A 16,786-nucleotide genomic window follows, 5' to 3' on the forward strand; every position below is an offset into this window, starting at 1 on the left:
CTTTTCCCGCGCAAGCCCGCGCCGCTGCCCAGCCCGGGGCTCAACAGCGCCGCCAAACGCATCAAGGTGGAGAAGGACCTGGAGCTGCCGCCCGCCGCGCTCATCCCGTCCGAGAACGTGTACTCGCAGTGGCTGGTGGGCTACGCGGCGTCGCGGCACTTCATGAAGGACCCCTTCCTGGGCTTCACGGACGCACGACAGTCGCCCTTCGCCACGTCGTCTGAGCACTCGTCCGAGAACGGCAGCCTGCGCTTCTCCACGCCGCCCGGGGACCTGCTGGACGGCGGCCTCTCGGGCCGCAGTGGCACGGCCAGCGGAGGCAGCACCCCGCACCTGGGCGGCCCCGGCCCCGGGCGGCCCAGCTCCAAGGAGGGCCGCCGCAGCGACACGTGCGAGTACTGCGGCAAGGTGTTCAAGAACTGCAGCAACCTGACGGTGCACAGGCGGAGCCACACCGGCGAGCGGCCTTACAAGTGCGAGCTGTGCAACTACGCATGCGCGCAGAGCAGCAAGCTCACGCGCCACATGAAGACGCACGGGCAGATCGGCAAGGAGGTGTACCGCTGCGACATCTGCCAGATGCCCTTCAGCGTCTACAGCACCCTGGAGAAACACATGAAAAAGTGGCACGGCGAGCACTTGCTGACTAACGACGTCAAAATCGAGCAGGCCGAGAGGAGCTAAGCGCGCGGGCCCTGGCGCCCCGCACCTGTACAGTGGAACCGTTGCCAACCGAGAGAATGCTGACCTGACTTGCCTCCGTGTCACCACCACCCCGCACCCCGCGTGTCCCCGGGGCCCAGGGGAGGCGGCACTCCAACCTAACCTGTGTCTGCGAAGTCCTATGGAAACCCGAGGGTTGATTAAGGCAGTACAAATTGTGGAGCCTTTTAACTGTGCAATAATTTCTGTATTTATTGGGTTTTGTAATTTTTTTGGCATGTGCAGGTACTTTTTATTATTATTTTTTCTGTTTGAATTCCTTTAAGAGATTTTTGTTGGGTATCCATCCCTTCTTTATTTTTTTTTTAAACCCGGTAGTAGCCTGAGCAATGACTCGCAAGCAATGTTAGAGGGGAAGCATATCTTTTAAATTATAATTTGGGGGGAGGGGTGGTGCTGCTTTTTTGAAATTTAAGCTAAGCATGTGTAATTTCTTGTGAAGAAGCCAACACTCAAATGACTTTTAAAATTGTTTACTTTTTCATTCCTTCCTCTTTTTTTGTCTTGAAATAAAAAGTGGCATGCAGTTTTTTTAATTTTAATTTTTTTTAATTTTAATTTTTGTTTTTGGGGTGGGGAGTGTGGATGTACAGCGGATAACAATCTTTAAAGTCGTAGCACTTTGTTTCAGAATTGGAATGGAGATGTAGCACTCATGTCGTCCCAAGTAAAGCGGCCTTTTCTGTGTTGATTTCAGCTTTCATATTACATAAGGGAAGCCTTGAGTGGTGGTGCTAGGGGAGGCACCCCACAGACTCAGCACCGCCAGAGAGGATTTTGGAGGGCTCCTCTGGGAATTGGCCCGACAGCATTCTGAGGTTGTGCATGACCAACAGATAACTATCCTTTTCTTGGAATATTGGTGTGCCCTGGGGTGCCATGGCTGCTATTCGCTGTAGATTAGGCTACATAAAATGGGCTGAGGGGTACCTTTTTGGGGAGATGGGGTGGCCTGCAGTGACACAGAAAGGAAGAAACTAGCGGTGTTCTTTTAGGCGTTTTCTGGCTTGACGGCTTCTCTCTTTATTTATCACCCCCACCACATAAATCTCAAATCCTATGTTGCTACAAGGGGTCATTGATCATTTCCCAAGCAGACGAATGCCCTAATGAATTGAAGTTAGTGTTCTCTCATTTAATGCACACTGATGATATTGTAGGGATGGGTGGGGTGGGGATCTTGCAAATTTCTATTCTCTGTTACTGAAAAAGCATGGGAGGAGTTCCATCAGAAGGTGCCCAGCGCTACTTCCCAGGTTTTTTTTTTTTTTTTTTTTTTCTATCTCATTAGGTTGGAAGGTACTAAACATTGAACTGTTAAGATTAGACATTTGAATTCTGTTGACCCGCACTTTAAAGCTTTTGTTTGCATTTAAATTAATGGCTTCTAAACAAGAAATTGCAGCATATTCTTCTCTTTGGCCCAGAGGTGGGTTAAACTGTAAGGGACAGCTGAGATTGAGTGTCAGTGTTGCTAAGCGTGGCATTCACAATACTGGCACTATAAAGAACAAAATAAAATAATAATTTATAGGACAGTTTTTCTACTGCCATTCAATTTGATGTGAGTGCCTTGAAAACTGATCTTCCTATTTGAGTCTCTTGAGACAAATGCAAAACTTTTTTTTGAAATGAAAAGACTTTTTAAAAAAGTAAAACAAGAAAAGTACATTCTTTAGAAACTAACAAAGCCACATTTACTTTAAGTAAAAAAAAAAAAAAATTCTGGTTGAAGATAGAGGATATGAAATGCCATAAGACCCAATCAAATGAAGAAATAAACCCAGCACAACCTTGGACATCCATTAGCTGAATTATCCTCAGCCCCTTTTGTTTTTGGGACAACGCTGCTTAGATATGGAGTGGAGGTGATTTACTGCTGAATTAAAACTCAAGTGACACAAGTTACAAGTTGATATCGTTGAATGAAAAGCAAAACAAAAACAATTCAGGAACAACGGCTAATTTTTTCTAAAGTTAAATTTAGTGCACTCTGTCTTAAAAATACGTTTACAGTATTGGGTACATACAAGGGTAAAAAAAATTGTGTGTATGTGTGTTGGAGCGATCATTTTTTTTCAAAGTTTGCTTAATAGGTTATACAAAAATGCCACAGTGGCCGCGTGTATATTGTTTTCTTTTGGTGACGGGGTTTTAGTATATATTATATATATTAAAATTTCTTGATTACTGTAAAAGTGGACCAGTATTTGTAATAATCGAGAATGCCTGGGCATTTTACAAAACAAGAAAAAAAAAATACCCTTTTCTTTTCCTTGAAAATGTTGCAGTAAAATTTAAATGGTGGGTCTATAAATTTGTTCTTGTCACAGTAACTGTAAAGTCGGAGTTTTAGTAAATTTTTTTCTGCCTTGGGTGTTGAATTTTTATTTCAAAAAAATGTATAGAAACTTGTATTTGGGGATTCAAAGGGGATTGCTACACCATGTAGAAAAAGTATGTAGAAAAAAAGTGCTTAATATTGTTATTGCTTTGCAGAAAAAAAAAATCACATTTCTGACCTGTACTTATTTTTCTCTTCCCGCCTCCCTCTGGAATGGATATATTGGTTGGTTCATATGATGTAGGCACTTGCTGTATTTTTACTGGAGCTCGTAATTTTTTAACTGTAAGCTTGTCCTTTTAAAGGGATTTAATGTACCTTTTTGTTAGTGAATTTGGAAATAAAAAGAAAAAAAAAACAAAAACAAACAGGCTGCCATAATATATTTTTTTAATTTGGCAGGATAAAATATTGAAAAAAAAAAATTTGTATGTTAAGTCCTATTGTACAGGAGAAAAAGGGTTGTTTGACAACCTTTGAGAAAAAGAAACAAAAGGAAGTAGTTAAATGCTTTGGTTCACAAATCATTTAGTTGTATATATTTTTTGTCGGAATTGGCCTACACAGAGAACCGTTCGTGTTGGGCTTCTCTCTGAACGCCCGAACCTTGCATCAAGGCTCCTTGGTGTGGCCACAGCAGACCGGATGGGAAATTCTTTATTTGTGTTGAGTGGAAAAAAAAATCAGTTTTTGTAAAGATGTCAGTAACATTCCACATCGTCTTCCCTTTCTCTAAGAGGCCATCTGTAAGATGTCAGATGTAGAGGAGAGAGAGCGAGAGAACATCTTCCTTCTCTACCATCACTTCTGTGGCGGTCACCACCACCACCTCTCCCGCCCTTACCAGCAGAAAGCAATGCAAACCGAGCTGCTTTAGTCCTTGAGAAATTGTGAAACAAACACAAATATCATAAAAGGAGCTGGTGACTCAGCTGGGTCCGAGTGAAGTGACCTGCTGTTGAGACCGGTACAAATTGGATTTCAGGAAGGAGACTCCATCACAGCCAGGACCTTTCGTGCTGTGGAGAGTGTTGGCCTCTTGTCTTTCTTCCCTGCTTTGCTGCTTTGCTCTCTGAAACCTACATTCCCTCAGTTTCCGAATGCGAGGGCCTGGGATGAATTTGGTGCCTTTCCATATCTCGTTCTCTCTCCTTCCCCTGTGTTTGTTTCCTGTCCATCCTTCATCCTCCATTGGTCCTTTATTTTTTTTTCATTTTTTATTTAATTTCTTTCTTCGTATCTGTTCCTCCCCTAATCCTCTATTTTAATTTTTTTTTTTTGTAAAGCCAAGTAGCTTTAAGATAAAGTGGTGGTCTTTTGGATGAGGGAATAATGCATTTTTAAGTAAAATACCAATATCAGGAAGTCATTTTTTTATTTCAGGAAATGTAAGAAACCATTCTTTCAGGTTATGAAAGTGTAACCAAGCATCCTTTTGGGCAATTCCTTACCAAATGCAGAAGCTTTTCTGTTCGATGCACTCTTTCCTCCTTGCCACTTACCTTTGCAAAGTTAAGAAAAGGGGGAGGGAATGGGAGAGAAAGCTGAGATTTCAGTTTCCTACTGCAGTTTCCTACCTGCAAATCCAGGGGCTGCTGTTGCCTTTGGATGCCCCGCTGAGGTCCTGGAGTGCCTCCAGGGTCGCCCTCCTGTAGTCATAACAGCTAGCCAGTGCTCACCAGCTTACCAGATTGCCAGGACTAAGCCATCCCAAAGCACAAGCATTGTGTGTCTCTGTGACTGCAGAGAAGAGAGAACTTTGCTTCCGTTTTGTGTTTAAAAAACCAACAGGGAAGCAGATGATCCCGAGAGAGGCCTCTAGCATGGGTGGCTCAGCCGACCTCAGGCCGGTTTCCACACTGCCACAACTTTGTTCAAAGTTGCCCCCAATTGGAACCCACCACTTGCCATTAGAGAGTCTTTCATGAGGAGAGGAGGAGACCGAATTACTCTAAGCAAAATGTGAAAAGTAAGGAAATCAGCCTTTCATCCCAGTCCTAAGTAACCGTCAGCCGAAGGTCTCGTGGAACACAGGCAAACCCGTGATTTTGGTGCTCCTTGTAACTCAGCCCTGCAAAGCAAAGTCCCATTGATTTAAGTTGTTTGCATTTGTACTGGCAAGGCAAAATATTTTTATTACCTTTTCTATTATTGTATGAGCTTTTGTTGTTTACTTGGAGGTTTTGTCTTTTACTACAAGTTTGGAACTATTTATTATTGCTTGGTATTTGTGCTCTGTTTAAGAAACAGGCACTTTTTTTTTATTATGGATAAAATGTTGAGATGACAGGAGGTCATTTCAATATGGCTTAGTAAAATATTTATTGTTCCTTTATTCTCTGTACAAGATTTTGGGCCTCTTTTTTTCCTTAATGTCACAATGTTGAGTTCAGCATGTGTCTGCCATTTCATTTGTATGCTTGTTCAAAACCAAGTTTGTTCTGGTTTCAAGTTATAAAAATAAATTGGACATTTAACTTGATCTCCAAACCTTGTCCTTTTCTGTGTCTTTTAAAGGTGGGGGATGGACAGCTTATTTCCAAGGGCGAACTGGAGGTCTTTCTCCATTTTCTTCCTGACCCAAATCTTTAAGCCCATAGAGAGGATGACAGGAAATCATGGCACGAGAGCCCTATAGTTCTCTTAGCCCCTGTGCAGCAGTGTGATCTAGAACAGTGGTTCTCGGCCCGTTTGCACATGGGAATCTTCTGGGAGCTTTTAAAAATCTCAGGGCCCAGGAGACATCCCAGACCAATTCTGTTAGAATCTCTGGAGGCAGGTCCCCGTATCGGCATTTTTGAAAATGATCCAGGTGATTCTCCTATCCGACTGAACTTGTAAACAAGTAGTTGAAAAGAAAATACACTTGGTTAGGAATGATTAGACTCAAGTTGAGCCTAATTCGGCTCCCATTTTCTCAATAGCCAGGGAGAGCTCTTGTGAGCCACAGGGGGATCAAAATCCAGGGAGAAGGAGACCCTGCCCCAAGGGTCTAAATGACTCTGTGCCCTTGGGCAGGTCCCCTTGGTTTTCCCATTTATAAAACGAGGTTGATGAATTTTGTTAAAACTCATTCATGAGGAATGAGGAAACTTTCATTGGGGATGATCAAAGTTAGCCCTTGCAGAATGAAGTAGCTTTAACTCCGCATTTCCCAGTGCTGGGCCTGGAGCAGCCAACAAGATGGGGTGGAAGGAGGCAGGGCTGTTGGGTTCCAGTCACACCGAGGCATGAAGGAACCTTTGGTTCTCTCCATATGAGCAAGAGAGAGGCAGGGTCCACCCTTGCGCTTGAGGGAACAAATGGCAGCCCACTGGGTTTTTGACCATTCTTTTTCTATGTTTTCTGTTCTTAAAGGGACAAAGAACAATCTGCTCACACCACTTCTGCAAACTATCACTGGGCACTGATGTGAACCAGGTACCAAGAATTCAGGCAGCCCAAGAATCTTCATAAAGAGACTTTACAAGAATGAAAATAACAAGCCATGCTTGCTAAGGTGATTTGTGGGCTCTCTGTTCACAGAGATGAGAAGAAAAAGAAGGGTAGCATGTTCCTCTATGTCTTGTCTTCACCCCACACAAGCCATTGTTTTCCCAAGGCCACTGAACAAGAAGTGGGGTTTCAACTCCAGCACCAGAAATGGAGCTGATGGTTATTTGAGACACTTGCCTTGCTTTCTGGGGCCTTAAGGAATATGAATTCCCAGAGAGAAAATTTCCTTTTCCATAGGTCCTGGGCTCCAAAGTCTTTTCCCCAGTAGGCTTTAAAACACAGATATTTGAGCCTTTTTTTTTTAGAGACAGGGTCTTGCTCTGTTGCCCAGGCTGGAGTACAATGGTGGAATTACAGCTTACTGCAGCCTCAACCACCTGGGCTCAAGTAATCCTCCTGCTTCAACTTCCCAAAGTAGCTGCGATTACAGGTGTTTACCAGTATGCCCACTAATTTTTTTCTTTTTGTTTTTTGTAGAGATGAGGTCTCCCTATGTTGCCCAGGCTAATCTCAAACTCAGCCTCCTGGCCGCTGTGCCTGGCCAAACCTTAATGTGTCTGTCTTTCCCACCCAGAAAGCTAGGCAAATAGCAGGACTGAAATGCTCAGTTACTTTCTGGCTGGAATACAGCAGGATATGCTCATCTCGGGGACACTCTCTCCATTTTAGAGGTGGGGAACAAAACCCTAGGTTGAGTACAAGGAATTGATTGGGAGGAGGGAGTTAATACTCATGAATACTTGTCTTCACACTTCTGGTCAAACTTGGGGATTACCCATGGGGCAAAGGAAAAGCTCATTTCGGTTCTCACCATTGTCTTGCCGGTAACCAGCTCTGAGACCTTAGGTCAGTCCCTTCCCTTTTCTGGGCCTTGGTTTCCCCATCTGTAAAATGGAGAGTTGAGGTAGTTGGGAAGGAACTATTCTACCTTTGAACAGCTGGACCCTGATGAGAGTGCCACATGTGTACAGAGTCACAAGATATGATGGGAAAGGTAATGTCAGAAGTGTTTTGCTGTTCGGGTTACAAAAACTGGGGCAAGGATGGATTCTCAAGAACAGAAAATCCCATTTTACTGTTGGCTATGACTTGGAGTCTTCAGCCACCGTGCAAGCCACAAGGTCCCCATGTTTTCCAAGCACTCCTAATTGTGGTTTGAGACAATTAAAACTAGAAAACCTCCCTGTCTGCTTGCCGATAAAACTAGATGAATAGGACTTGTTGGGTTTCTTTTTTAATGTTAATGCAATGGAACTATAGAATGAGTCTCATGTAACTTTTGAGCTAGGGAGGATACAAATTCTGACTTTCTTGTGTGCAGATGAAACCTTAGTCACTAATTGCCTGCCCTGCATAATCTTCAAAACAGTTTTATGGGATCCTGGTTACAGACCACATATGATGTCCCAAAGAAGTCAAAAAAGGTTGAGCTTGGAAGTGGCTTTAATTCTCAAAGCAAAGACTGAGTCAGATGTCAGGACTGGGCACAGGGAGGTCTCTGGCCTGGTCTCTGTCCTCAAGGAGAGAGACATGTTATGAAACAGGACAGGGTAGTGTGGGCAGTGAGAGGGGCCGGGAAGATGGCGCGACTAATCAGCCTGGAAGAGGGAGGATTAGGGAAGTTGTGCTTCTCCGTGAAAGATGAGTAAAGATTCACTAGGAAAATGGGGACCGGGGAGGGAGCAGTGGTCTGTCTTGCAGAGAATGCGCATGGAGGTTGGAACAGCCCAGTTAAGCCCAAAGAGATGCAGGATCCCAGAGCTGGCTGGAACCCTTAAAAGTCATTTACCCTATCTAACACAGAAACTGTGTTAGTTTGTTTTCACACTGCTGGTAAAAACATACCCGAGACTGGGTAATTTATAAAGAAAAAGAGGTTTAATGAACTCACAGTTCCATGTGGCTTGGGAGGCCTCACAATCATGGAGGAAGGCAAAAGGCATGTCTTACACAGTGGCAGGCAAGGGAGAACTTGTGTAGGGGAACTTCCCTTTATAAAACCATCAGATCTCATGAGACTTATTCACTATCATAAGAACAGCATGGTGAAGACCAGCTCCCATGATTCATTTACCTCCTACTAGGTCCTTCCCATGATGCATGGGAATTATGGGAGCTACAATTCAAGATGAGATTTGGGTAGGGACACAGCCAAACCATATCGGAAACAGTCTCCCAAACACTAGCGTGTCGTACATCCATCCATTTATCCATACAGCCACTTATTCATCCAGCCAGCCACAAGCTTGTTTGTAATAAACATTTCTGCAGCATCACAGACCCTGCTGGAAGATAGGGGTCAGTACGACTTCCCCCTGCCTTCCCAGAGTTTGCCCTTCAGTGGGCAGGATGGGACATCCATCTATCTATCTGCTCAGTTGTTTATTCCCTTAAGTCTCCTGGAGTTCCTACTGTGTGCTCCACCCTCCTAGGCCAGGGGGTACAGTACCTGCCCTGGAAGAACTCCTGATTAGCTGGGGAGGCAGTGAACAGACAATCAGGGCTCAGTCTTCTGGATAGGAGCTTAGGGTCTACCAGGAGGCTGGAGGAAATGTTCATGCTCTTCATTACAGACAAGGAAAACCAGCGCTCGCCCCACTGTGCCAGGCCACAGCCCAAACTATCAACCTTTACTATGGTTTATTTCTCATAGACCATAACAAAAATGAAATTGTGTTTCTGTGATCTTCTGTAATTAAAAATATTTAAAGTAAGTAATGCTCAGTTTAGGATGCATCACAAGATGTGAGCCCAGGGGTGCTGTCTAGAGGATGTGGGTAGTTTCTTACCTATCCAAAACGAGAAAGTGATGCTGAAGTATTTGCTCATTGGCCAGGCCCCATAAGGGCTTTTTTTTTTTTTTTTTTTTTTTGACTGAAAATTCACTGCAGGCTGCATTTGCAAAGGTTTGCAAAGGCTAGGCTGGCCTCCCAGCAAAACAAGGAGCTATTGAGGAGGGAGAGTGCCTCCTTCCTGCCTTCTCTTTTCTTAGTCTGACTTCTTTCCATCAGCAAGATCTTACTAAGCATCTGCTCCTGGTCCTATGGTGCAGCAGGGAAGCAATTGTGCAGAGCTGAGGGGTTGGTAAGCAAAAGAAAAAAAAAAAAAGGAAGGGGCAGACCGCAGGTAACACCTCAGACCCCTGACTACCTTTGGCACTTGGCACAACCCAGCCCTCTTGCCTGCGTTTGGAAGTTTAATTGAGGGTTCAGCTTTGTCACCTGTATCATGTTTCAACCACTTTCCCCTCTTCCCTTTGCAAAGCTCTGGGGTGGTGTGTATTAAGGGCCCAAACGATCTTCTGACTATTTGATCTGTTGACATCATTCTTGGAAACCATACTAAGAATACTAATTCGCAATTCCTAGAGAGAGGAAAAGCTATGTGCCCGTAGATGGCCATTTTGGCATTTTATTAAATACTCTGTTAGTAATTTGCATCCTTCCTCATTCCTCAAGATTGTGAGCAGGCCAATAGGAAATGTAATAAAGCATAAACAAGCAGCAAAACATCAGGATCAAAGAGATTAAAAGCTCTAGTAAGATGTCTACACCTATGTAAAAATATTGCCTAGAGAAGACGGCCATACGTTGCTATACTTAAATCATAAATTTGAGTCTAAGCTTCTTTTTAGCCAAAGGGAAAAAAGAAATGTAGAGACACTGCTTATTATTCATGTAGACAAAATATGCCAGGGAGTGACATGCATGATAGCAAAATTTTGGAAGCTGCCTCCGTGTTCAACAGTAAAGGAGTGAATGAGTGAAGAACTCGTTCATTATGGAGTATTTACATACATCGAAAATGAGGGGGCTGAAGACTTTGGTAGCAACAGGAAAACTGTGTATGAGATAATGTGAGTCTAAATGATCTAGTTGAAGGTATGTGTGGACATGGATGTGTATCAGATGCAGATGCTTGGGAGGAAAGGCTTTTCAGGAAGGTATTTCTCTTACCTTTTCCAAATTCTCAGGAAGTTAGTCCTGTTGCCTTTGCAACTGAAAATATTCAAATGAATGTGTTCTGGATGGACTTTCATGGATGTCTCGCCAGGATCTTCCATTCCTTGGAGCCATTTGCTTGGCTAATGGTGACTTTCTGATGCCCATAAAGGTCTGCATGCAATCACTGCTGGATGTGGAAAAACTTTGCTCTCTGCATAACCAACACTAAGCACATCACAAGCCATCTTTTTTTTTTTGATTAATCTCTAAAATAATTCCTTTTCTAGAGAATCATCCTAAGGGAGCTATAATACAGCCAAAAATTTAGCTCCAAAGATGTTCATTCTATCTATATTTACGATAGCAAAAACCGGAAATAAAGAAAATGCCCATTAACAGGGGATTAGATAAGCAAGGGGTAGGATGTCAGTGCAATGGAACATCAGGTATTTATCAAAAATACTGCTGTCAGAATAACATACATGGTATTGGAGAGGTGTTCATGATGCACACGTTAGGGGGTTACTTACCTACTTGTGGTCTCACAAAGACGCGATGAATCAAACAAAAGTGTGGGAAGGAAATGCAGGGGAGGGATAATGGTGGCTGTTTGTGGCCATTTGCAGGCTGTTTGTAGCAGGCCCCTTCAGGTTGCATGAGGGGGGACTGATTGTCATAGTGGGATGTAAAGTAGGGGTTTTCCATGGTAAGGAGTTGGTGGCTTAGACTTCAATTGAAAAAGGTAAGAAGGAGATGGTAAGAAGATATCTGATCCAGTATCTGTTTGGGGTACAAATAAGAGCTGATAGGACTTGCTGATGGATTAAGTAGGGTTGTGAAGGACAGAGAGGCATCGGGGTGATCATGAGTTTTTCAGCTGAGCAAGAGGATGAATGACCATTTACCGACCTGGTGGAAGACTAGAGATGTGTGAGGAGGTAGGGTAAGGGGAAACGGAAGCAAGAGTTCTCTCTGGCATAGGAAGCTAGAGACAACTAGTTAAGTGCATACAATGCCTATCTCACCAGGTCGTTGAGAGAATCCAAAAATTAAGGCCAGGCCAGGCCATGCGTGGTGGCTCACACCTGTAATCCCAGCACATTGGGAGCCCGAAGTGAGTGGATTTCTTGAGGTCAGGAGTTTAAGACCAGCCTGGCCAACATGGTGAAACTCTGTCTCTACTAAAAACACCAAAAAAAAAAAAAAAAAAAATTAGCTGGGTATGGTGGTGTGTGTCTGTAATCCCAGCTACTTGGGAGGGTGAGGCAGGAGAATTGCTTGAACCTGGGAGGCAGAGGTTGCAGTGAGCCAAGATCACGCCATTGTACTCCAGCCTGGGAGACAGAGCAAGACTTTGTCTCAAAAAAAAAAAAAAAAAAATTAAGACCTGCAAAGCAACAGTACAGTGTAGTCACTAATAGGCCTGCTGGGTATAGACTGCCTGGGGGTTTTGCTTGTCTGTCACCTACAAGCTGTGAGATCTTGGCCCAGTCATGTAACCTGGTCATGCCTCAGTTTCCTCATCAGTAAAAATGGGGAAGTAGTAGCACCTTCCTCGTAGGGATATGATGAGGATTCAGTTAATTACTATTTGTAAATGTGGCTGAGTACACAGTGAACCGAACACCTGGAAAATTCTGAGCACCTATACCTGTCTGTCCCCTTTCTTAAAAGGAGAACTAGGGCTCAGGTTCTCACCAGGGTTTGACCATGTTTATCAGTAAAGACAGCCCAGGGGACTCTGCAGTTCTGTCTGAATTTCAAGTTCTAACCCTTATTTCCAAGTAGGACATCACAAGGCTGCACTGGAGGGGCACATTAGCTTTGCTACCCACACATCAACATCCAGAGCAAGGCTGACTGTAGTGTCTATTTTCATCTGCCATTGATGGTTATTTCTGAAACTAGCTACAAGAAAAATTATTGTTACCTAACAATTCTATCTACTGTGGCTGATGAAAATAAACAGAAAAGTTGTTAAAGATGCTTTCCATTGTGTTGTGTGTGTGGTGTGTGTGTGTGTGTGTGTGTGGCAGGGTTTCACCCTGTCACTCAGGCTGGAGAGCAGTGGTAGGATCTCAGCACACTGCAACCTCCACCTTCCGGGTTCAAGCAATTCTCCTGCCTAGCCCCTTGAGTAGCTGTGAGCACCTGTAAAGGAGTATGCATGCCACCATGCCTGGCTAATTTTTGTATTTTTGGTAGAGATGGGGTTTCACCATGTTGGCCAGGCTGGTCTCAAACTTCTGACCTCAAGTGATCTGCCTGCCTTGACCTCTCACAGTGCCAGGATTACAGGTGTGAGCCACCAGGCCTGGCCTCCATTGTGCTGGTGATGTACACTGAACACGGTTGTTTTGTCCTCTTGCTTAGTCCATTCCATTTGTCCAAGTTCTCTTGTGTTTTCTCCCCTGAGGACTCTCATGGATCTGATTCCTTAGTGGTTTGTGATTTCAGATTGTGAGCTCATCTTTGTGGGTTTCTCTTGGGTGTGTCTGATGTGTCTTGGCTTAAAAAATACCCTTCAGTGCACTTTCACAGCTGCCTCTATAGGAGCTGAGGGCCTCTAGTTGTTCTGGAAAAGGACTCTAAATCTGGATCCCACAGATTCTGGCCCCAGCGCGTTTTCCCCATCCCACGGCTCAGGTGGGCAGCCCTCTTGTTTCACCACTTCCTGGTGAGTGTAGCTTTTCTTGTCCTGTTTTTACTGATGGAGAAGCTCTTCAAAATCCAGGCTTTACGCAGGAGGTTCCATTCCAGGTGCCCAGCCACACATGGACTTGTGCCCATATGGACATTGGAGCTCTCATCTCTAGTTCCATTTCTGGGTCTGAAATCCATGAACTATGAAGCCAGTTCTCCTCACTCTGGGTTTGATTTCTGCAGCTTTCAGGGATTCTCTTTCTTTTGTGCTTGGATATATACATACACATATTTATTAATATACACACTATATATATATATTGTTTTATGAGTATGTGCACGTGTATAGCTATAAATAAAATGAGATGACAAGTGTGTGATATTTTATCCTTCTAGAAGTCTTTTCACTGATTTCTAGGACTTAGCAATGGAAAAGAAATATCTGCCTTGGTAAGTCAGTACATTTCATTTTGTATTTGAGCCACATAACTTGTTGCATTTCCCTTTTTTGCTGAGACTGCTAGGGAGCTCAGTGTTCAATTTAATGGTCAGTCATAGCCACAGTATTAGTTTCAAAATTTAAAAAGTTCTTTCTTCTGTTTATATTATTCTTGATTTACCATTGTGATAGCTTTATTGTATATGTAATCTTATTGTAGCCTCCATAGTATGTCTTAGAAGATGCTAAGGTAAAGGATTATTAATAAATAAAGAGATAACTCCCTCTACCCCATGAGCCATTCCAGTATACTGCTCATGCTATATCTGAACCTCCCTGGCTGTGATCAGTCACAACTGCCTCATGACAGCTCCAGTCTGCAAGGTTGCACTGCTTCAAAACATCTTGTGTATTGTTTTCTCATGAGCTTAGAATGTTTAGTGCAGCAGAAGGAACCTGGAATTTCTATTTGGGTGCACCTGAGGCTGAGTAGAAACCTCTACTCTGCCTCTTACCAGCTAAATGTGTGGAGTCTGCAATCTCTCAGCCTCAGTTTCCTTATCTGTAAAAAGGGGACAAGGATCTTTATGCCACAGAGCACTTGAGAGGATCAAGCAAGAAAATGCAAACAAGGTACCTGGCACATGAAAGCTGTACCTACAAAATTCCATTTGCCTTCCCTTTCCCTTTCTACTTGTGATTCCCATGTTCCTAGAAAGTCCCTGACCCCACCACACGCCCCTCCAGCTTCTTTGTCCCCTGCTTCCCACCCCCTCCTCTTTACTTTGTAGTGAACTGAGAGCCTTTGGCCTTGCCTGCTGTTGGTGAAGGCTCACTCCATGCCCTCTCCCCAACCATGTGTGAGCCTCCGGGGAGCCTTGCCTGGCATTGTCATGGAGACATCCACTTGGCACAGCCCTGAGAGCCTGGCAGCTGGGCAGGGATTGGATGGCATGTGAGGAGGGGGCCAGCTCTGGAGGTGGGCTGCTACATGGCCTGGACTGCCCCTCACTCTCCAGGGGTGGCTGGAAGACCTGGCAGATGAGAGCAGCTCCTGGGGCCTTGTCCCTGTCTCTTTCCCCACCTCCCTCTCATGCTTGCTCTCCTCTCTCTGCCCCGCTTTCTCAGCCTGCCTGGCTACTTCTCCTGGAGTCTCCCTTCCTCTGTCTCCAGCTTGGTCTCTGGTCACTTTCCCAGTATCTCCTTATGCTCTAGCCTGTCATCGCCTTTCCTGCCTCTGTCTGCTCTCTCCTGCGCGGTGCACTCAGGGTGCTCACCCTATGAGCGCCTCTCTGGGCAGAGACCCTGCTCCTCCCTGCCCAGCACCCCACCCTGGCTCATTCCCAAGGCTCTAGGAAAGGAGGAGACCCTGTCTGGAGGCCTGGCTGCCTCTTGGAGAAAGCCCCATAGGTTCCCTGAAGATGTGGAGGCAGAAAACCTTATTAGTCTGGTCCTACTCACACTTTCATTAGAAGAATCCTTATTAACGGTGCTAGTTAAAATGCAGACTCTCAGTTTGCACTGCGCAGAGACTCTGGGTCCATAGGTCGAGGGTGGGGCTTGGAATGTGGATTTTCAACACAACTCCTGAGAAGTCTGATTCAGGGGTTTTCTGGGCCACATGCAGGGAGCTCTGTGGGGGTCCCAGGGCTGCTTCTCCTCTGCCTGCGCCAGGGCAGCTGGGGCCTCCTGGCTCCCTGTCTACCACTCTTCATGTGGCTTCACTCTCAGCGAGGCCGACAGGAGACAGACTGAGAGACAGGAAGACCCCACAGACTCAGGGATCAGGCCAGAGATGGTGGCGATGCAGTGCGTGAGCCTCGGGCTGGGAATCTTCAGCCCTGTGTTGAATCCCAGCTCTGCCCGCTGCCCCCCAGGTGACAGGTCCCATAACTCCCTGTCTCTTTCTCAGCAAATTGGGGTGGACAAGACATCTCCACAGCTTGGGAGGATCGATGAGGTAATGAGCAAGGAAGGGCTCTGAAGAGCTTATGTTTCTAGACGTGTATCCAAAAATGATGAATGTGTTAAATAAACAACCAAACCAAACCAAACAAAACAAAACCCGATGATGGCAATTCCCAGCCACTTCATCTGCATCAAAGCATCCTTCAGATGAGCCCTGCTGTCCCCCGGAGCACTGGCAGCTTCTTTCCAGATATTTGCCTTTCTTTGTGCTCTCCCCTCCTTCAGGAAATCCTGTCCCTTCCTGCACAAGGCCCAGCGGGACTTGTGGTTCCAGGTCTCCTCTGTCCTTCTCCTGGACTCCACACATCGCAGACTGTGTGGTGCTTTCTTACCTCTGGCCACATCTGCCCTGGCCCTGTACCCTGTGGCTTTTAGCAAGACAGGTCCAGAGAGCTTAGGAGTGGGAGAAGGAGGTGGTGTCCTGCTGTGCTAGTTGGGGGCACACCCACCTGCATCGTGTCCAGAACCCTAGAGAATCAGCCATTCTCTCCCTCACAAGCACTATTAGAGCAGCATGGCAAAAAGGGATTTAATGGCAGGAAACAAGAGCAAAGCAGGGATTTGCTCTGTGGGCTGCGAAGGAGGCTGGGATTTGCTTTTGTCATGGGACCTTCCTTTCTAGGCCCCTTTGGACTGCAGAACCCTTTGGGTTCCTCCCTAGTCTGGCCACTGCCTTCATTCTGGGTTCCTAAAAGAGCTTCCCTCACAAATTCCTTGGATTTTAGCCTCAGAGAAGCTCTGGAGCCAGACTGACCTGGTCCGGAACCCCTTTCGGCCTCTTCTCATCTGTGTCTCAGTTTCCATTGTGCCTCAGTTTTCTCATCTATAAAATGTGGATAATAACAGAACCTCCCTCCTGCAGTTGTTGAGACGATTAAGTAAGATACGGCATGCCAAGTGCTGAGAACAGTGAACCCAGGAGGCACCTGCTATTTCATGCCAGCTGCTGTCACAATCTCCACATTCCAATGACCTGACATCATAAAGGTTTGTTTCTTGCTAGTGTCACAGTCCCATAAAGTGGTGGACAGCTTTCCATGTGGTGTTTCAGGGATTCTAGCTCCTTCTGTCGTGTTTCACTGCCATCTTCTAGAGTTGTGCCATCCAGTAAACTATTTAAATTTAAAGTAATTAAAAATCATCAACATTAAAAATTCAGTTCCTCAGCTGAACTCTCCACATTTCAGGTGTGCACTAGCCACATGTGGCTTGTGGCTATCAGATTGGACA

General features: G+C 45.1%; 1 protein-coding gene across 1 annotated transcript in view; it reads left to right on the forward strand.

Moving 5' to 3' along the window:
- BCL11B (B-cell CLL/lymphoma 11B (zinc finger protein)) overlaps nt 1-1,102 on the forward strand; it is an 84,868-nt gene extending 83,766 nt beyond the window's left edge. Inside the window, exon 5 of the mRNA XM_011951589.1 lies at nt 1-1,102. Coding sequence (XP_011806979.1) covers nt 1-684 — 684 coding nt within the window. The 3' untranslated portion in view covers nt 685-1,102.
- The last annotated feature ends 15,684 nt before the right edge of the window (nt 1,103-16,786 follow it).

Source organism: Colobus angolensis, unplaced genomic scaffold, assembly GCF_000951035.1.
Source record: "Colobus angolensis palliatus isolate OR3802 unplaced genomic scaffold, Cang.pa_1.0 Scaffold32, whole genome shotgun sequence".
NCBI classification, from domain to species: domain Eukaryota; kingdom Metazoa; phylum Chordata; class Mammalia; order Primates; family Cercopithecidae; genus Colobus; species Colobus angolensis.